The sequence below is a fragment of the Salmo salar genome, chromosome 09 (assembly GCF_965601325.2).
Source record: "Salmo salar chromosome 09, fSalSal1, whole genome shotgun sequence".
Lineage (NCBI taxonomy): Eukaryota > Metazoa > Chordata > Actinopteri > Salmoniformes > Salmonidae > Salmo > Salmo salar.
In genome coordinates, this window is record NC_138299.1 from 127,633,846 (window position 1) to 127,656,986 (window position 23,141).

General features: G+C 43.6%; 1 protein-coding gene across 3 annotated transcripts in view; it reads right to left on the minus strand.

The window, feature by feature from the left end:
• Nucleotides 1-22,898, minus strand: part of LOC106612577 (huntingtin-interacting protein 1) — a 42,841-nt gene extending 19,943 nt beyond the window's left edge. The window contains exons 1-4 of one of the 3 annotated variants that reach the window (XM_014213860.3): nt 22,609-22,898; nt 8,061-8,124; nt 7,281-7,423; nt 6,079-6,135 (exon numbers count right to left, since the gene is read on the minus strand). In XM_014213860.3, coding sequence (XP_014069335.1) covers nt 6,079-6,135; nt 7,281-7,423; nt 8,061-8,124; nt 22,609-22,728 — 384 coding nt within the window. In that variant the 5' untranslated portion in view covers nt 22,729-22,898. Of the gene's footprint in view, nt 1-6,078; nt 6,136-7,280; nt 7,424-8,060; nt 8,125-14,190; nt 14,370-16,028; nt 16,504-22,608 lie in introns of those variants that run through there. The other 2 variants (XM_014213861.3, XM_045724467.2) reach the window with 2 other exon arrangements.
• Between the last annotated feature and the right edge of the window lie 243 nt (nt 22,899-23,141).

The window sequence follows — 23,141 nt, forward strand, 5'->3', positions numbered from 1 at the left end:
ATCTAAATCTTGTTCCCCAGTCAAAACTTTGCCTAAAATTGGTGTATCATTTTACTGTAAGTAATGTTTAATTCTGCAGGAGTTAATATTAAGGCTGTCAGAGGTTTTAGACCTACAGTCAGTGTCCAGATTTCAGTTACTATTGAACCCATCTGAACAGTAGGTTACAGTTCCCTTGACATGCCATAGGCCTATGTCGTGTGTACAGTTAGGCCCGAAAGTTAGGTTCATGCACTAATGCTAGATAGCCTAAAATAATGAAATAAACATTTTATGTAGCCTATAGAATGATACATATGGACTTAAGGTATTGTTTTCTCTTTATTCAACCACACAATATTTCATGACCCTAAACCCACCAGTCCGCAGATATAGCCGCGGCGACTGCGGGTTATGAGTCAACCCATGCATCACTAGTGTGCATGTGTGTGTGTGTCAAAATGAATAGCCAGCTATAAAGTAAATTGCTTCTTCTCACTTCCCTTTCTTTGGGCCCTCAGTGTGTTGTCACAACAGGAAGGAAGCAGTACTGACTGGTCATCAAGGTCACTAGCCCAGAGTCATAGTTAATTTTGTACCATCAATAAGTACCAAGAGAGACTCAACTAAGTGTACTTCCATTAAAAGGTTACTTGTCAGCATTAGCGCCTACTGCACCCCTGTCCATCCTGCTCACTGAATGCATGGGCAGTAAACGGTTTGGCTTTTCCACTGTACTGCTGCAACCCAGAGGCAACTCTTTTGTTGAAATGTGGTTATTTAATGTAAACGTTTTACGTATGTCAAATTAACAGTCCTAAATCAATCCTTTAAATGGACAGCCAGCCCTCCAAAAGAGTGTAAAGATATTGTCTATACACAGTAGCACCATTAGGATACCATAACAACAGCGTGTGTGTTGTTGAGTCTGACTCAGGTTTAGCAGGACCACATTGCTGTGTGACTGTCACCTATTAGAATGTTTGTCACTCAGATGGCAACACTAACTGACAGCAGACCGGCATGGACACACCACACTGAGTTTGCGTTGAGGGGAAATAATGAGGGTGATCATGATTTTACTCCCCAGTCAATGTACAGTACATGACATGCGTGTTCTAAAAATTACACCAAATTCCCTATATTAGGACTGTCCCCAACAACAACAAAAAAAAATATTGGTAGACCGAAAGTTTGTTAATTGTGTATTTTTCCATATATAGACACACCCTATGTGTTTTAATAAAAGCAACTACACTGAACTAAAGTATAAACGCAACATGTAAAGTGTTGGTCCCATGTTTCATGAGCTGAAATAAAAGATCCATGAATTTTTCCATACGCACAAAAAGCTTATTTCTCTCAAATGTTCTGCACAAATTTGTTTACATCTCTGTTAGTGAACATTTCTCCTTGGCCAAGATAATCCATCCACCTAATACAGTGAGGGGAAAAAGTATTTGATCCCCTGCTGATTTTGTACATTTGCCCACTGACAAAGAAATGATCAGTCTATAATTTTAGTGGTAGGTTTATTTGAACAGTGAGAGACAGAATAACAAAAAAATCCAGAAAAACGCATGTCAAAAATTGTATAAATTGATTTGCATTTTAATGAGGGAAATAAGTATTTGACCCCTCTGCAAAACATGACTTAGTACTTGGTGGCAAAACTCTTGTTGGCAATCAGAGGTCAGACGTTTCTTGTAGTTGGCCACCAGGTTTGCACACATCTCAGGAGGGATTTTGTCCCACTCCTCTTTGCAGATCTTCTCCAAGTCATTAAGGTTTCGAGGCTGACGTTTGGCAACTCGAACCTTCAGCTCCCTCCACAGATTTTCTATGGGATTAAGGTCTGGAGACTGGCTAGGCCACTCCAGGACCTTAATGTGCTTCTTCTTGAGCCACTCCTTTGTTGCCTTGGCCGTGTGTTTTGGGTCATTGTCATGCTGGAATACCCATCCACGACCCATTTTCAATGCCCTGGCTGAGGGAAGGAGGTTCTCACCCAAGCTTTGACGGTTCATGGCCCCGCCCATCGTCCCTTTGACGCGGTGAAGTTGTCCTGTCCCCTTAGCAGAAAAACACCCCCAAAGCATAATGTTTCCACCTCCATGTTTGACGGTGGGGATAGTGTTCTTGGGGTCATAGGCAGCATTCCTCCTCCAAACACGGCGAGTTGAGTTGATGCCAAAGAGCTCCATTTTGGTCTCATCTGGCCACAACACTTTCACCCAGTTGTCCTCTGAATCATTCAGATGTTCATTGGCAAACTTCAGACGGGCATCTATATGTGCTTTCTTGAGCAGAGGGACCTTGCGGGCGCTGCAGGATTTCAGTCCTTCACGGCGTAGTGTGTTACCAATTGTTTTCTTGGTGACTATGGTCCCAGCTGCCTTGAGATCATTGACAAGATCCTCCCGTGTAGTTCTGGGCTGATTCCTCACCGTTCTCATGATTATTGCAACTCCACGAGGTGAGATCTTGCATGGAGCCCCAGGCCGAGGGAGATTGACAGTTCTTTTGTGTTTCTTCCATTTGCGAATAATCGCACCAACTGTTGTCACCTTCTCACCAAGCTGCTTGGCGATGGTCTTGTAGCCCATTCCAGCCTTGTGTAGGTCTACAATCTTGTCCCTGACATACTTGGAGAGCTCTTTGGTCTTGGCCACGGTGGAGAGTCTGTAATCTGATTGATTGCTTCTGTGGACAGGTGTCTTTTATAAAGGTAACAAGCTGAGATTAGGAGCACTCCCTTTAAGAGTGTGCTCCTAATCTCAGCTCGTTACCTGTATAAAAGACACCTGTGAGCCAGAAATCTTTCTGATTGAGAGGGGGTCAAATACTTATTTCCCTCATTAAAATGCAAATTAATTTATAACATTTTTGACATGCATTTTTCTGAATTTTTTTGTTGTTATTCTGTCTCTCACTGTTCAAATAAACCTACCATTAAAATTATAGACTGATCATTTCTTTGTCAGTGGGCAAACGTACAAAATCAGCAGGGGATCAAATACTTTTTTCCCCTCACTGTAGGTGTGGCATATCAAGAAGTTCATTAAACAGCATCACCATTACACAGGTGCACCTTGTGCTGGGGACAATAACAGGAACTTTAAAATGTGCAGTTGTCACACAACACAATACCAGAGGTGTCTCAAGTTGAGGTAGCATGCAATTGGCATGCTGACTGCAGGAATGTCCCCCAGAGCTGTTGCCAGATAGAGAAATTAACATTCAATTACCATAAGCCGCCTCCAACATCATTTTAGAGAATTTGGCAGTATGTCCAACCGACCTCACAACCACAGACCACGTGTAATCACGCCAGCCCAGGACCTCCACATCAGGCTTCTTCACCTGTGGGATCGTCTTAGACCAGCCTCCCGGACAGCTGATGAAACTGAGGAGTATTTGTGTTTGTAATAAAGCCCTTTTGTGGGGAAAAACTCATTCTGATTTGCTGGGCCTGGCTCCCCAGTGGGTGGGCCTGGATCCCAAGTGGGTGGGCCTATGAAATCCCAGTCCCACCCATGGCTGCACCCCTGCCCAGTCATGTGAAATCCATCGATTAGGGCCTAATGACTGATTTCATTATATGAAAAGCAACATGTTGCATTTATATTTTTGTTCAGTACATATGCATTGAGCTTGTCTGATGCTTTAAGCGCACTGTTTGATGAAATAAGACACAAGTGACTCAAAAAGGGAGCCAGAGATCAAGATAACCAGAAGAAAGAAACCTTAACTTGACGCAACCATCCTCCTCTCGTTCCTGCTGGCTTTCGCAGATTCTGCCTTTTTTTATCCTGAATTGGACATTAGGTTTATGTAAACTTCCGACTTCAACTGTGTGTGTGTGTGTGATATATATATACACACTGCTCAAAAAATAAAGGGAACACTTAAACAACACATCCTAGATCTGAATGAAAGAAATAATCTTATTAAATACTTTTTTCTTTACATAGTTGAATGTGCTGACAACAAAAATCACACAAAAATAATCTATGGAAATCCAATTTATCAACCCATGGAGGTCTGGATTTGGAGTCACACTCAAAATTTAAGTGGAAAACCACACTACAGGCTGATCCAACTTTGATGTAATGTCCTTAAAACAAGTAAAAATGAGGCTCAGTAGTGTGTGTGGCCTCCACGTGCCTGTATGACCTCCCTACAACGCCTGGGCATGCTCCTGATGAGGTGGCGGATGGTCTCCTGAGGGATCTCCTCCCAGACCTGGACTAAAGCATCCGCCAACTCCTGGACAGTCTGTGGTGCAATGTGGCGTTGGTGGATGGAGCGAGACATGATGTCCCAGATGTGCTCAATTGGATTCAGGTCTGGGGAACGGGCGGGCCAGTCCATAGCATCAATGCCTTCCTCTTGCAGGAACTGCTGACACACTCCAGCCACATGAGGTCTAGCATTGTCTTGCATTAGGAGGAACCCAGGGCCAACCGCACCAGCATATGGTCTAACAAGGGGTCTGAGGATCTCATCTCGGTACCTAATGGCAGTCAGGCTACCTCTGGCGAGCACATGGGGGGCTGTGCGGCCCCCCAAAGAAATGCCACCCTACACCATGACTGACCCACCGCCAAACCGGTCATGCTGGAGGATGTTGCAGGCAGCAGAACATTCTCCACGGCGTCTCCAGACTCTGTCACGTCTGTCACGCGCTCAGTGTGAACCTGCTTTCATCTGTGAAGAGCACAGGGCGCCAGTGGCAAATTTGCCAATCTTGGTGTTCTCTGGCAAATGCACGGTGTTGGGCTGTAAGCACAACCCCCACCTGTGGACGTCAGGCCCTCATACCACCCTCATGGAGTCTGTTTCTGACCGTTTGAGCAGACACATGCACATTTGTGGCCTGCTGGAGGTCATTTTGCAGGGCTCTGGCAGTGCTTCTCCTGCTCCTCCTTGCACAAAGGCGGAGGTAGCGGTCCTGCTGCTGGGTTGTTGCCCTCCTACGGCCTCCTCCAAGTCTCCTGATGTACTGGCCTGTCTCCTGGTAGCACCTCCATGCTCTGGACACTACGCTGACAGACACAGCAAACCTTCTTGCCACAGCTCGCATTGATGTGCCATCCTGGATGAGCTGCACTACCTGAGCCACTTGTGTGGGTTGTAGACTCCGTCTCATGCTACCACTAGAGTGAAAGCACCGCCAGCATTCAAAAGTGACCAAAACATCAGCTAGGAAGCATAGGAACTGAGAAGTGGTCTGTGGTCCCCACCTGCAGAACCACTCCTTTATTGGGGGTGTCTTGCTAATTTCCTATAATTTCCACCTGTTGTCTATTCCATTTGCACAACAGCATGTGAAATGTATTGTCAATCAGTGTTGCTTCCTAAGTGGACAGTTTGATTTCACAGAAGTGTGATTGACTTGGAGTTACATTGTGTTGTTTAAGTGTTCCCTTTATTTTTTTGAGCAGTGTATATAGTGTACCAATCAAAAGTTTGAACACACCTACTCATTCAAGGTTTTTTCTTTATTTTTTTACTATTTTCTACATTGTAGAATAATAGTGAAGACATCAAAACTATGAAATAACCCATAAGGAATCATGTAGTAACCAAAAACGTGTTAAACAAATCAAAGTATATTTTATAGGGTGGCTACTTAGAATTTTTTTAACACTTTTTTGGTTACTACATGATTCCATATGTGTTATTTCATAGTTTTGATGTCTTCACTATTATTCTACAATGTAGGAAAAAAAATGGAATAAGTAGGTGTGTCCAAACTTGACTGGTACTGTGCATATGTTTGTTAATGCTCGACTAAATAAAAACGTTGGTCGACCAACAGCCTATCGACCAAACAATCGACCAGTCGACTAATTGGGGTCAGCCCTACCCTATATAGTGCACTAATTCTGACCAGGGCCCGCATAGGCCTCTTGTCAAACTTAGTGCAGTATATAGGGAATAGGGTTCCATTTCCGACACAGCCAATGTGTCCATGCCAGCCTGCCGGTTAAGAGTGGTAGACATGATGACTGGGGCTGAGAGTTTTTCCTGGTCTGGTTGGGAAGGGCCTTAAGGCCGTAATGCCAACCATCAGTGCTGTGTTCTGATCCTTACCCACATTCTACTCATGTCACTCAGGTCAGCCTTGTTCCTCATCGAGTCCTTTATCACCTGAACACACAGAGACAGAAAGAACATTTAGACAAGGCTGAAGCCACAAGCCAAACGTTCAGAATCTTACCGATACAACAGAGAGAGCACTACACGTGAAGATGTACTGTATGCATTGTGTGGGTCTGTTCAAAAAGGCCAGTGTGTTGGGCAATTGCCTGGGTGCTCAGAAGTGAATGAATGTGTATGGGGGTGTGTGAGCAGCAATATGCAGATAATTTTCATGGTGCATAATGCTAGTTCTTGGAGGTAGTAGCTACTGTGGCTAAACTGGTGGTTGTCATCTCACTGTACAGTATGATACATTAATAGAAGTAGAGGCTATGTAGCCTGGTCCCAGATCTGTTTGCTTTTGGCATGACAACGCAATACGACTTGGCAAGGCAGCACATACAGATCTTGGACCAGGCTAATGGCTATTCTGAATTAAGTGCAAATCTTAAATGATATTCCCTATGGGCCGGTTTCTTGGACACAGATTACGCCTAGTCCTGGACTTAAAAGCATGGTTAATGGACAATCACCATTTAAAAAAACGGTTTTAGTCCAAGACTAAACTTAATCTGTTTCCGGGAAACCACCCCTATATTTAGTTGACCTAAACCTTATTTTACCAGGCAAATTAACTGAAAACACATTCTCATTTACAGCAATGACCTTGGAAAGAGATGCAGGGGAGAGGACAGGAGAGGGGTTGAAATTAGCCAATTGGAAGCTGGGGATGAGGAGGGCCAGATTAGGAATTAAAACAGGGCGACCAGGGTTAACACTCCTAGTCTTGGGATAAGTGTTGCGGGATCTTAGTGATCACAGAGCGTCAGAGTCTCCCATTCTATCCCTATCCTGCCTGGCTGGCTTCAAACCAAATCCAGCCGAGTAATAAACAGGGAATATTGTATCATTCTAGACCTCTTGAGCACAAGTCTATGGAGAGATGGGCATGTCCCTGGTGTGCAGTATGTTCAGGGTTGTGTTCATTAGGGACCAAAAGAAAACGTAGTGAAACAGGGAGGAACTAACAAGTCTTGTCCAATAACAAATGCTCATTTCTGTTTTCTGCCGCAAAATGTTTTCGATTGCACGCCTTACAGATCGCGACACAGGTGTGTCCCCCATCAGGGCTGTGTTGGTGGGTTCAGACTTACGTTGGGATGGCCGTCTCGCAGCAGCTTGTGGAAGACGTGGCAGAACTTCCAGCAGAGCACCGCATTGCTGGAGAGCGGCAGCCGGTTGACCGCCGCCCAGAAGGTGTGGGCGCCCTTCTCATGGTGGGTCCCCAGGATACAGGGTGAGACAGACCAGTCAAGGAGAAACACACAGGAGATGGCAGAGATAGCACACATACTCTGACGAAGGCTGCTGGGAGGGGGGGGGGGGGTTTAACATAGAGAGGTGTTTTGCTTGCCTATTCAACTTCCATTGTTCTCTCAAGAGGGGCTAAAAAAAAAAAAAATAATCTACCACACATCTCACAAAGACCGTTACAGAGCAGTCTATCTCACACACACACACACACACACACACACACACACACACACACACACACACACACACACACACACACACACACACACACACACACACACACACACACACACACACACACACACACACACACACACACACACACACACGGCCTGGTCCCGGCAGACATCAGGGTCACGTTCCATTATTGTTTTGTTTTGCACGAACACAACCCTGAGTCATGAAGGAACAAGAGCTTGCACAAACACATGGGAGTCAACAAACACAGCTCTCCTTTCTCTATAGTCAAAGAAAAACAGATTCTATCCAACACACACACACTACCACTATGCACGCACGCACACACACTGCGCAACTAACATCGACACTACACACACAGTGTCACCCACACACAGTGTCACCCACACACAGCGACATACCCGGCTCCACAAAGAGGATATTCCTGGCATGCTTCTCTTTGACGGCGACCTCCTGCGTGTTGATGGCCTTGTTGATGCTCACAGCCTGTGCAGAGGAGTAAGTGGAGAGGGAGAGAGGAAAGAGAAAAGCATTGCACTGATTGGTGTTCTCACACTCCTCACTTGAGGAAGACACACACTCATAATTCTCTCTTTTATATGAATTATCAGATGCCAAAGTGAATTACAATTAGTTACACATACAGTAGGCTACAGGTCTATGTGGCCCATGATGTGTCAATCAAAGCCTAACCCTGATGTTTCCAACACCATACTCTAACTGAACCATTGGAACACACACACAGTGACTATAAAAATATAGAAATATATCAGTAACAAAGAGAATATTTGTAGCCTACTTATACTGAATATTCAAGAGCACAATCCTGAGTAAACTGGCACAGTGTGGGCTTCACTTGGGGTGGTGGTAGCCTACCTCCAGTCGAGAGGTTTAAACAAACAGGGCTGAGCAAATGCCAAGGACACACACACACACCCACACACACACACACACACACACACATCACAACCCCATCAGCCATATGCCAGGTAAACATCTGATTCCTCTCACACACACACACACACTCCCATAAAGCTTAGTGCTTCCATACAATGGGCCCCACTAAAATACCACCAGCCACACAGAAGAAGAATCATTTCACTTCAGGGTTGTCATTTTTCAATTTAGGAGACATTCTTTTAAGTTGTGTAAAGAGCCACATTATTTTTCCCTTTTAGTGATAGGCCTATTAGGAGTATCCCTTTCAGGCCTATTAGGAGTATCCCTTTCAGACCTATTTAATCTCGGACTCCATCTGAGAGGAAAAGCAGCCCCTCTGTGCACCTCCACCTCTTCTCTGAACCTTTAAATCAGGGATTGGCAACTTTGATGGGGGTCACAAAAAAATCTGAACTTATCATAAGTGGCTCGCGGGTCTACGTACCCACATCTATACCCACACATGCAGTCAGAGCCAGCCCTAGTCTTTTGGGGGCCCTAAGCTACATTTTGTTAGGGGCCCCCCTACCTTGAAAAATACATTGGCGGCCCCCCACAGAGGAGAGAAAGTTTTGGAGTTAATGTCCTGCAATTCTACACATTTTGCCAAGGGGCAAAGGGAAAATGTGGCAGTTTTAAAGCAAGTTTGATGCAATTCTATACATTTTGCCATGGGGCGGTGAGAAATGTTTGCAATTGTTATGCTTATTTCCTAAAACTTTTTTTTCTCCTCAATTTTTTGAAATTGATCTGTGGGCCTACAAAAGGGGGGTGGGGCCACCAGTTGCCCATCTCTGCTTTAAATGAATACCTGTGTCACATCTAGTATGTTGTCAGATAAAGAACAGTGATATTGAAGTCTGAAGTGGAGTGGCTGGAGAGTCACGAAAGGACAGGCCAGGTTGAATAATCTCACTTCCCCCAGATGTCCTGAGTCCTCTCTGGGAGGGGAAGCAGAGGGTGATAAATCATCACAGGTCCACTTCACTGGTGGTTCACTGGGAGCGCAGGCAGTGCGTTGGTCTCACACGAAGGAATAACTTGCTGACCATGGCATTCATGGGAATAACCTAGGAGTAGTACACTACACAGTCATGCTTGATTGGTGATTATTTGGACACCTTGTTCATTCGGACATGTAGATTTTTTATCATTATAGAAACATCAACAAAACTTTATACACACACTAGGGACACAAGAGTCATGACAAGGGTAGACAAAATAGCTTGTTTCTTTCTGTCTTTTTCTCTCAGCCTCATTACAAACGGCATATTCACAGCTCAAGGTGACAAAGACGGGCTTTGTATTGACAAGATCGATTCACAGGGTGACTGTCTAATTAAGTCACAGCTGTGCCTTCTGAAGAGGAGGAGGAGGACAAGGATAAAGAGAGGAATGCAGAGCTGGCCAACATCTCTCAACACACACTGCTCCCTGGCTCAAATTCCACTCCATCCATGTCTCTGTGCTTAGCTTGTAGCCCTGCAGAGGATGAACCAGAAAACATGCTCAGCTCTACTAGCCATGCCTTCTATCATTAAACATACATGCAGGGTTGATATGGACACCGGTGCTACAGGTGGAACACCTGTTGCTACATAATCAAGCACAAGCCAAGAGATTTGTCTGTATGCCATCATGTCAACACTGCACACAGAGCCATATATCTGACCAAAGTATCCTGTGGTTTCCTCTATGTTTACTGACAACGACAGGCAAGCGAATGTGTGACCTTTTCAAGTGTCACCATTGTTTGTCTGAGAATCTACTGCAGGATGGATGAGACGTATTGAAAACAGCTCAGCAGGAGTCTGGACAAAAGGACAATATCTTAGATTTCACTTGCAAATACAGTCCAACACATTCAGCATCTTCTTTACTGAACAAAAACAAAACGCAACAATTTCAAAGATTTTACTGAGTTATAGTTCATAAGGAAGTCGGTCAATTGAAATAAAATTAATTAGGCCCTAATCTATGGATTTCACATGACTGGGAATACAGACATGCATCTGTTGGTCACAGATGTATTTTAAAAAGCTAGGGGTGTGGATAGGAAAAGAAATTACTGTCAGTATCTGGTGTGACCACCATTTGCATCACAGCGACATCTCCTTTGCATAAAGTTGATCAGGCAGTTGATTGTGGCCTGTGAAATGTTGTCCCATTCCTCTTAGAATGGCAGTGCGAAGTTGCTGGATATTGGCGAACTGGAACACACTGTCATACACGTCGATCCAGAGCATCCCAAACAGGCTCAATGGGTGACATGTCTGGTGAGTCTGCAGGCCATGGAAGAAATCATATATTTTCAGCATCCAGGGATTGTGTACAGACCCTTGCAACATGGGGCCGTGCATTATGCTGAAACATGGGGTGATGGCGGCAGATAAATGGCACGACAATGGGCCTCAGGATCTCATCACGTTATCTCCATGCATTCAAATTGCCATCGATAAAATGCAATTGGTGTTAGTAGCCTATGCCAGCCCATACCATAACCCCAAGGCCACCACTTTGTTCACAACGTTGACATCAGCAAACTGCTCGCCCACACAACGCCATGTGAGGCCAGTTGGACGTACTGTCAAATTCTCTAAAATGACATTGGAGGCGGCTTATGGTAGAACCATGAACATTCATTTATCTAGCAAGAGCTCAGGTGGACATTCCTGCAGTCAGCATGCACATTTTAGAGTGGCCTTTTATTGTCCCTAGCACAAGGTGCACCTGTGGAATGATCATGCTGTTTAATCAGCTTCTTGGTATGCCACACCTGTCAGGTGGATGGATTATCTTGGCAAAGGAGAAATGCTCACTAACCTGGACGTAAACAGATTTGTGCCCAAAAATTTTGTGAAATACAAAATGGAACATTTCTGGGATATTTTATTTCAGCTCATGAAACATGGGACCAACACTTTCCATGTTGCGTTTATATTTTTTGTTCAATGTAAAAATAGCACTCGTGTCTACCATTACATTTCAGTCAAACCCCACACTATTTCTTTACGTAAATAAAACTTCCAAAAATCCAAGGAACGATGGAAGGCTCCCAGCACTTGTGCATGCGGTTCCCACACAGGAACGACCCAATTAGTCCACAGAGCGACTTTGTCGTCCGTCTGAAAGAGAGTGCCAGCTGCCCAGGACTCCTGGCAAGCCAATGGGACTAGAAGCTGGAGCGGCTCGCTGGCATCGACAGGCCTATTAACTCGTCTCGTCGCAGCATGGGCAGCCGATGAAGTGAGATGATGACTGCTAGAAAATTGAATTAGGAGGTGAGAAACAGACTGTGGTGGTGGGTGTGTTGCGGTTGGGGAGATTAGACAGAGGATGAGGCTTGCCTCACAGACAGACTAGTCTGGACTGGGCCCACCTACGTAATGCACAGAGAACTCTAGAGGCCTCTCCTGTCGCCATTGATATGCTAGTCCTCACCTGGCTGTGTGGCAGTGACACTGTCAAGAAACAAACCCTAATGGCCTGCACACTTGTTGAGCTTAAAGGATAAATGCAAACAATATGGTGAAAACTCCACCCAGCCTATCAGAAGACAAGGTGAAGGAATTACCATACTGCTTAAACCTATCAGATCCTTTGAGATCTACAAGAGTGCCCAGGCTTTAGGGGTGGATTGGGATTCAGTACGAGCCTGTCTTGTCTAGTACTGAGCAGGACATAGCCGGTGCCTTAAAAGCCGCCCAGTCAGTGCCTGTTTAATAATGCAGCGATCTCTCATTGATGAGTCATTTCCCCAAAGAAAGCATTTGAATAATGGTTTTGACTGCTTGACATGAACATGACTAAATGGCCCATCCCATGGCATAATGGGGATCATTTTTTATTCCAAGTTTTTCCTGCAGACATAGCGGTACTAGGACACTAGATGATTATGACGACAACGCAGTATATTTTTAGCACTGCTCTAGGAAACCGGTTGAAGAGCCGAATAAAGTTAATGATGGTTGAAAAACATCTGCATTTAGAGATCGCACCTTCTACTCCTGTGCAACAAAAAAATTGGATCGATTGAATCAATCAATTAACGCAATCAATCCAATCAAAATAATAGTCTAAATAAAGAAGCCTGGGTTCTCACAAGTTTGGCGAGCTGCTATTCTTACATGACCTACATGGCTGACAGGGAAGAAGAGTGCTTTTTGGTTAGTGGTCTTGAGAGATAGCGTTTTAGATGATCTGCTGTTCACACAGTGCTGAAACCACACCAGAACACAAGCAGAGGCCAAGCAGCACAAACTATTCCCTGTTCCCACAGTTCTTTTATCAGGCACCGTGGACTGGAGGTGCACGGCGGGTTGCTGCGGTGGTACTGCTAAGACTTGCCCACCACCTCAAGAGGAATGGGTAAACAGGGAAGGATGGGGGGAGGGAATGAAAACAGGAAACATGGATGGCTGCCTGTGAACGCGTCCCCACTGTACACAGAGGTGCTGTGGTGGGGAGAGGGTCAGTGAGTCTGGGGGAGTGGTAGAGAGCAGGGGGAGAGGGGTGCTCTGTCAGGCTTGCTGTCTTGGCACACCCCGTCCAGCCCATTTCCTGCCTGTTGAAAAATGCACCCAGCTCCTCCACCTCCTCAGGCCTAGTACCCGGTGCCAACCCAAACAGACCTCACAGCTCCCCTTTTATAATGTTTCCTTTGCCAGCATCTTCCAGGTGGCCCCAATGGTCAACTGGACATAGTTTAAAACTTTTACCCCCCTACCTGAGGACACGCACGCACACACACAATTTGTAGCTGTTTGACACCAATAGTGCTCTCCTGCTGACAAGGATTGCTTTAGATGGAAATTTTGTAATAACCAAAAAACACCTCCTAGCCACTTCCTGAAAAGTTACTCACTTCACATTACATCACACTAGACAGACTGAAAACAACATCATACTATGCACTTAAAAACACCTTTTTAGGAAGCAAATGAAAACTGAAAACCAAGCATATTACTAACATCCCTCAAATCAACAAGTTGTAAAAGCCATAGAGCGTAAAAGTGAGAGGGTTTAGGTTATATTATTTCTTTAGGTTGGAACTCCACCCCTTTTAAAAGGTCAGCACACTGAAAAGGGCCCTCTCTGTTACTTGTTTTGGTAAAGAACCATTTTACAAATTTGCTCACATTTCTGACGTCGATTTCCGCTCCCATGGAACATTCACTCTACACCTCTAAGAGCCTGGCACGGTAGGGAAAGGAAACATAAAAGACAATCCCTCCAGCATGGCTACTCTTCCTGTCTATGTGAACATAGAGCCAACATGGATTAGACCAGGGTTGTGTTCATTAGGGCACACCGTAGCAAAATGTTTTGCAACAGAAATTGAGTGTTCTCATTGAACAAGTTCAGATAGTTTTTCCTGGTCAGGTCATGTGCTCAGGAAAGAAAAAAAACACAGGACCTTACTCAGGACCAAAGTATGACAAAATACTGTGAATATACTGTCCAGAATCAAACTGGTAGGCCTAAATATTTTGTACACTGAATAGGTATATACTACTGTATTGTCGCACTACTTCTCATTGTCTCATGTCTATTAAGACTCCATTATCAGTTCAAAACTGCCAGCATTGAGCTAGTCAAAGTCTATAACCTCACCGACAGCAGGCTTTTGTTCCTGTAGGGCTTAGGCTGGAAGACAGGACGGCAGGTGGTTGAAGAGACATACTGGCCGGAGTGTGGACCTTTGGGGCCAAAGGCCCTGGCTAGCATAATAAAACCTAAACCCCATGGTCCATTTACGAGCCTCCTTTGACAAGACAGCTTCCTGCAACCTCCTGTGAGGGAGGCCTCCTATCTACTTTGTGTAACTAGTGGAGCTAACTTCCTGAAGAAGTGCTGATGTCATAAAAGTACTGTAAAAGGGCAAGCATAACAGCCGCTGAATTAGTTTGTGGTTTCTCTATGGACATTTGCACTAATTTACCTTGATAAAGACGCTATGACACTATAGAAATGTAATACAGTCTTACAAGACTAGGTTTTAGTTCGCCTTCACAACAATAGTAGGCCCTCTTTGAGAACGATTCGATATCTGCTTTTGGTTCTTGCATCTGCCAAGACTGTTGATGTTTTCATACCATTGTCTCTCAGTGCATGACATGAATAACCAAAGCAGAGGAGTCTGAGCTAAGAGGACGCAGGCAGGCAGGCAGGCAGGCAGGCCTTTATCTTCCTCTGGCCGAGAGAGAGGAACTTGTCTCAGAGAGCAGCCTTGAGGCTTCGTCTGTTTGATCCAGAGCGGTGAACAGCGCTCCAATAACATATTTATAACGTGACTTTGAGCAACCCTGTGTTGCTTCCAAGAACAACAGAGGAGCGTATTCCATCACAACTAGTGTTTGCCTCAAACAAACTGTTGTGTGTGCTCAACGGTTACCTCCACATCAATGAGATTTCAGGAGGAGCACAAAGCTTGGTATTGGCCCCCTTCCCCCACCCCTCTATAACGGAGCTAGAGTAGCCTACTACACCGTGTTGGCACTGAAAGGGCAGTCTTGGTGCTTTGGCCTTGCTAGTGCACCTGCTCTGGAACTCTCACACCAAGTCCAGCCAGTGTTGAACTGACCCTGAGGGGATTTCTGAAGTGGGGATTCCCCTATTCACAAATTACTGAATCAATGCTCTCCATCTGCTGTTGTATCCAATTCATGATCAATCATTCAAAACAGCATGCATAGCCTCTATCACTATGAGCCATGATATTTGCAATGACACTCATGATGTAACAAAAATGTGATGGTTGTCTATCAATAAGAGTGATTATTAGTCCGAACTAATCATGCATGGTTTGTAACGCCATATCTTATGTCCCTGGTGGATAGTAAAATATTTTAAACGTATTGTGCAATCCAACCTATTAGTAGATATGCTGCTGTCTCTAGTAGTCTTATAGAAAGTATTTAACTGACCCATGACACGCATTGCAAAGTAGCTGGGCCACCATAAGTCTGACTGACATCGCTTTCCTCCAAGAAAACAACACTATAGTCTAGTGAAATAGCTCGTTGATATTCTAGTCACCGTGAAAAACGTGCGCGTGCTTACGTTATCTAATGACCATAGAAAACGGGCCAATGTGAGAAAATAAGGGGGAAACATCCGATCAGTCGGGGGAAATTCATTAGCAAACTATAGCCCAATACATTAGTTATAGCCTATACTAAAACATGTATCTGACTGGAGTCTGGACTATCCTATAACAATCCATAGCATACACGGCCAACTTAAAAAACACCACTCGATACAGTTGCATGATCAGCAAATGATTTAGAGCGACCATGAACATATATCCCGACTGCAGTATCCTAACTTGTAATTTCCTAAATAAACAATCCCGGTAAAAAAATTAGTTCGCTCTCACCCCGAACACACATATTTGTTGCGCCTTTTTAACAATGTTCACTGGAAAAATAAATCGATATCTGGAAACCTACCATTTTACTAAGATCCATAGTCCCAGAAAAATGCAGGGTGGCTGTGAGCTCAAAGACGAATCCGGTCGATGGCAATACTTCGACAGAATAGTCTACAACTGGGAAATGAGAAATCTAGAATCGCTTATGAGGGAGACGGTAGAGGGTGGTGGAGTGGGCCCGTTAACTTAACATGTGTCCCGATTTGATTTGATATCAAATGCTCTCCAATTCCTTTCCTTCCGTGTCCCTTCTCCCGGTCCTACGTGCTCAGTTAACAGTGGGGGCTCCCAGCCACAGCATCCGACTGTCGAGAAGCGGAACAGAACTGTCTAGAAAACGACAACCTACCCCTAGAGTAGGCTACACACGGGAACATCTCCCTCTCGTGTATTTTTTTTAATATATTTCATAGCATTGTAGATTGCAATATTTAAAAACATATTTCTAAACAGGACGGCAGGTGGTTCTAAACATCGAGAATTGAATGTCTGTCCGGGGATTTTGTGTAAACAACAGCGTGCTCTCTCTGTGAAACAATAGGTGCAGACTGGGGATGGCACAAACCCCCGCCCAAACTAACTTCGTACCTCACCATGTAACAAATTATACTATCCTGAAAAAAAGTCAAATAAATGACGAGACACCAGACCAGCGCGGCTCGGGCACACTGCAAATCATCATGATGGTAAACAATGTAACTTTCCATAACCAGTGCAACAGTGTAACAAATAATCTGTGATTTGGGGACTGCTTACATGTGGCCATAACATTACTCTCTGATGTAGGCCTATGTTTATGGGCCATACTGAAATAGGATATGCTATTCGAAAAGGGTAGCCTACAGTGGCATAATTAAAGTAAGTCACTGTCAATATCAAAGTTATACGGTGACACTGCAAAAAGGAGCCGTTTTCAGTCTTCAACTATGCTGAGGCAATGTGGTTATAAACTTTAGCTTACATCAGAGTCATTTTAGGTAAATCGTGCCCTCCTCTGGTTACTCTCAGACAGAGGTTTATATCATAATCGTGAAATTATTGCACTCTGGAATCTTCACAAAAAAATCTAGCAGCTCAGATAATTTTAGATATCTAAAAAAACAACTTTGACAAAGCACAATATTAAGTCAATATTAGAGTATGCATATCATTCTTTAGTAATAACCTCAGAAATGTGGTACTGAACACATGAAATTAAGTATTTTTCTGAATTAATTGTGCGTCATGCATGAAAAGCAAATTAACAATTAAAGTTACAATTATTATTATTACTAGGGCCAAGTGAGGAGCATAGTCCACGGTAATCAATATGCGACACATTCTCCTGCTTGCAGACTGGCCGCTCCACACAAACAGACTGTCTTCAGACAAAGCCTGCTCTTCACCAGTCTCTTCACTTCCTGGTACGGTGTGGGCCAATGGTGTGGGTGGACCCATCAAGCACGGCTCTATGGAGAGGCTGCAATTCTCACATACACTACTCTAGTCCTTTATGAGTATCATGTTTATATTCTAGTCAGTTGTAGAATATTGATTGTTTGAACAACTGAGTTTCTCTTTTCGTCTGGGTCCCCGTACATTAATTCCGCCTTAGTGATGGTGGTGCCGAGCACACACAATCACACACGCCAAGTTAAGGGTGAAAGCCCCTCTGTCTCAATTCTGTGGGCAAAGTTCATATAAATGGCCTTGAACACGGCTGAGACAAAACCGTTCCAGAACAAAAACCTACTTACTGGTATGCCACAACGACATTTAATCGCTGAGTAGGCCCTTCTATCCAGTTGGCCAGACATTAGAGCATAGTTAAATAAAGGTAAAAAATAAATAAATAATTATACATCACTACTGTGTGTGAACAGTATCCACTAAGCTATAATGGATTTACGCAATAATGAAGTCAGAAAGTGAGATCTAAAATCACAAGTATTATTGTAATGATGAACTAAAAGTCAATAATACAAATGTAGGTCCTTGTGATGATGTAACCTAAGCATCCAATGTCCAATCAACTTTTTTAGGTTTTAAAATATCTAATCCATCCATATTAAAGCCAGAGTTAATGCCATTTTGATATAATTTCAGCACTTTGTTCCAATGGCTGACCTGCCACTCATGTCCAGGACTTTTTAATCTATAGCCGGTGCAATGAGGTCACAGGCCAGTGCCTGCTGTTTTTGCTGCCTCAGTGGTTTTAATGGGCCCGGGCCGCTTTCTCTCTCCCTGTGCGGTGTGTGTGTGTGTGTGTGTGTGTGTAACTACCCCTCTCCAACTCACCCTGGTTATAATGACAGGGTACAAGCACAGGGTGGGGGTACTTACAAAGGCAGGAAGAGAAAGTAAGACCAAGAGTGTGTGTAACAGAGAGAGAGAGATTAGAGAGTGCTTGTCTGGGTCCGCCATGCTGTTCTGCTTGTGCCCAAGGGACATGGTCGTGGATCCTCCTCCAAATTCCACAGCTGCCAGGGAACCACAGTGCTCCACTAAAGGGGGCACAGGCGGTGGGGTGGGCAGCATTGATTACCAGACTGAGACATGCTGTGGCACTGCTATCTCTTAGTTAAACTAACGTACATCATCTAAGAAGCAAACTTTTAACGTCCTCAAAAAGTGTCCGAATGACTCTCATACTCTCAAAAGGCACAAGTGGATTTCGACACCCACCATCTCAGATTGTTCTGAAAGTTTCTGTTGTTAGAAACAGATAAGATTAGCATTCCTGCAACATAATTGAGTTAAAATATAATTTGATCTAAGAAATTAAGCTAATTGATTGCACCTAAATTGGCAATTTTAATATATTCGATTCATATAATATTCAATAAATATAGTACCTGACATCTGATTTGGACCAAACCTTTTTCTAACAATGAGTAAGACATGAGGAATCCAAATAAATTGTCACCGACAGACCCTCCACGCCAATCCCCAACAACAAGTATATAGTATCAGTTCTCTACGTCTGACATGTTGTATGAAACTGTGGCTCAGAGTATTGTTTCTACATCCTATGTAATGTATTCCCAGTGAATTTTGTGATGTTTTTTCCCCCCTGTTCAGTGAAATTAGTCATTGAAGTTGTTAGGTTTATGTCCCATCCTACATCCTGATATTACCAGGTTCTGGCCACTAGATGGTACAGTTCCAGGTGATTGCTCAATGTTAAAGGGATCGTTAACCAAAATTACTCAATTACATATTGGTTTCCTTACCCTGTAAGCAGTCTACTGAGAAGGTATGACAGCAATCCATGTGTTGGTTGTTGTCCACTGTTTCAAATGCTAACTTTTTTGCAAAATAAATAAAAGTAAATGTGCCTATATTAGCCTTTTCACACTCCATGCTACTTGTCAGACATAGAGAACTGATTGGTGTGGGATGTAGAGGTTCCGTGGGAACTTTTGACAATTTCTTTGGATTCTTTGAATATTATATTAATCCTATAAATTAAAAAAATTGCCAATTTGAGTGCAATCAATTAGCTTAATTTCTCAGAGATCTAATTAGATTTCAACCAAATAATGTTGCAGGAATGCTAGTCTTATGTGTTTCTAACAGAAACAATTTCAGAACAATCTGAGATGGTGGGTGTCATGGCTTGCTGAAATGACAAGGAACGAACCGTACTGAATATCCAGAGGCCGTGGAGAGCTGTGGGATGCAGGGGGGCTGGAGACAGGCAGGAAGAATCTGGATCTAAATTTAAGACTTAATTATGTAAGCCACATTGCTGTGTGGTGGAGTCACTCTCAGGATGTATCCCACAATAGAAAGCCCAGTCTGGGAGCTGGGAGACCCAGGAGAGGTTCTAAAGTGGGGTGCCAGGCTGAACGGAAGTAGCTTTCTCACAGACGCAGCCATGTTTCTCTCATTTCAGACCACTATCCAGACAGACACGCGGTCATTGTAGCAGGCAGTACTTAGCTATGGTTTCTGACAGTGGGTTAACTGTCTTGCTCAGGGGCAGAATGACAGATTTTTACCATATCAGCTCTGGGATGTGATCCAGCAACCTTTCGGTTACTGGCCCAACACTCCTACCCGCCAGGCTACCTGCAAAGTCAGGCCTGTCATTCCAGAAGAGAAAGAGCTGGATAGCAGCTCTCCCCTGGAAGTTAAATGGTTAATTAAAGTGGTACAGTGTTCAAGTGGAGTTTCTCTCAAGCTGGTCATTGAGCTCTTTTTTAACAACTGTGCCGTTATGTTTCATGACCGATGAGAAACTGTTACGTAGCAGTACAACTTTAACTCCAGAGAGAGGCATGGCAGTCCTTCATAAACAAGCACACTGTAGATTCATTCCATCTCCAATTAGAGAGGACACTACTTATTTCAGGTCTCTAAACATGTCATTACATGCATGCTGTATGTGTTATCTGGGCCTGGGCGAGGTATTTTTATAACTCTGCGGACAAAATGAAGTAGTGAGTACTCTGAATCTGAACACACCCTTGTTGTTTACCAGACTCTCAGGCTCTAAGAATCACCGAGATAGGAGCCCTGGGACCCATGACTTCACCCTTACCACTATCAGTCTACTCTAGAGACTTGTTCTGTGTCAGTGCACATTTCTATACACCATAAAAAACTCTTATGGTCAATTGGTGTAACAGCACAAAAAGATCTGGGACCAGTCTAGATTGTATTAGAGTGCTTGTGCCTGAACAGAGGTCTTAGAGCAGAGCCACTGGTGGTTTTGGGACAGTGGTGAAAGCCAGCAGATTCCGGCAGATCCAAGCCACAACAGATCAGATTAACTCGGGGCTAATCCCTGTATTAAAGCACAAACAAGATTTCATTGATTCTTCCCTCCGCCGCGGAACAGCTTTACCGTCAAGAATCAACCATAACAAAAACAACTGCTACAACCAGATTAGGAATCGTATCTGATTTGAGCAATTTTGAGAGGAATGTGGTGTGATTAGCCTAAATTTACACATTTAGCCTTTCATCTAAAATCAATGTCACAGTCACAGCACACTATGACTACAAGAGACAGCAAAACTCTGCTCTCTGGATCAATCGTCAGTCCTCAAAAGCTCATTGGCTAATTTAGCAGTGGTTGTAGTAGACGATGGGGAAAGCAGGCTGCATCTGCCGCAAAAACCCCCCCAAAAAACCCAGCAGAGCAGGGTAATTTAAAAGGCTTGATTCATCTGACCTACTTTTTGACTACCCCCCATCTGGGAAGAGGCTGCCAAGCAGGAAGTGTCTTGTCCACCCTGCTCAGCAGCGTGCATGAAAAATGAGCATGCGTTTTTCTGGACTACAGCTCTTGAGTAACAGCCTGTCAGCTATATGGGATCTAGAATTCAAAGTACATCCAAACCATTAAAGGGTCAATCTGCAGTCGATGCATCCCATTTTTTATTTATAAATGAATGATATGTACCCATTGATTCTTGAAGAATATAACTTATAAATGCCTCATGAGCTTAGTTTAACTGTCCTACCCCATCAGAACCCAAAATATAAGCTTGCTTTACTCCAATGTTTGTAAACAAACACTATAAACTCAAAACATGATTAAAACAAAAATGTTGATATCATGGATGGTCAGTCCTTGCATCCATAGCTCTGTCTATGAATTTGAGAGTCGTTACAGCCCCATCCCTCAGCTTTTTACCAAAACACTTATTGTTTTAACTGCGGATTGCCCGTTTAATAAAGGGCATCAACAAACAGTGCTGCTCAGTCCCACCCTTTCTTCAAACTTATTTCCCTGGATAAAAGCAACAATGATAGTCCCACCCAGCTCTCTCTCACACACCCCAGTTTGTAGGCTGATTGTACTTTCCAGAACCCATCACAATATCTCTCAGGACATTGGTTCTAGTGTTGTCTCCAGGATGCACTAAAAGGCTTTTTATTGCAGTTCGATACATGGTAGTTGTTTTATGGATTGTCCAGGCAGACACATACAGCATTTTGCCTCTCTCTCTCCACAGTTGTGGGCGTGACCTCTCCTGAGATATGGTAAATCAGACTGTTCTTAATCAGGCAGAATTTCTCAAATAACTAAATCTGTGCTCTTAGGACTGACCTATTTCAACAGATTTTGATCTTGCATTGAATACCCAACAATGATGTCATGTCTCTATAATCTTTGTAATATCAACTTTGTGACGATAGCTTCTACTAGATTAGAAAAAGTATTTGAGGCATAGCTATCAAACATTCGTATCAAATATGTCACCCGCTGCTAAGAATGAGGGATGATGATGATGATGATGGCTTGCAGTTGTGTGGTGGTACTATACTACTACATTGTATTACAAACATCGTAAACAATGCATTCCCGTAAACACTCGCTCATTTAGGTCAAGTTGGCGCGCACACACACCTTCGTGCATAGATCATGAGCAATGTTCACAGAAAAAACCATGGAAATCCGAACCTGCGAGGCAGCACCAATCACTCAAGCTGATAAACCATGACATGTCCGCAAGTTTTCACGCTGAACGGATCATTGCCAACTTCAATGCAACGGACGGTTCCAACTCGAAGCTTCACCATAACTATTATAATATCTTCACATTTCTTAGTCCTTTCTAATTCTGTACAAGAAATCCAGAATTCCAACTAAACAAGTGCTTTACCTGACCGCGTTCAAAGTTCTCCTTTTCAAGTTCTAAACTGTTGGCACCACCGGTCCGACGAATCAGCGCTTTGGGAATTGGGTTCGGTACTTGCTGCATGGAGCTCTTCACTCGGTCCATTGTGTCTCTTTAGAATTTCAACTGAAAAATAATATTTCTACAATGATATCGTCAAATTATTCATACAATTGGACAATAATAGTTCAGGCAGTCGACAAATTCAGGAGGTCATTTCGCCTGTCCACCGCGTCTCCCTCTGTAGACGATGTCATGTTTTTAAGCTGCGTTCGTAACCAAGTAGGAGGTGGGAATTTACTAGTTGTGAAGTAGTAAATTCATTAATGTGCTGTGAATACGTTGAGAAACGTTCATGCCCAAGAAGCTGAGTAAACCATAAACTCAAACTACAGCTATCAAGCCTGTAAACAAATGATAGTGTTCAGAAAACATATTAATAGATTGCTTTTTATAGTTAATGCTTTGTTTTTTGCATGTAACTGCCAAAATGCTGTTATCAAGGTCATTTTCTTAGT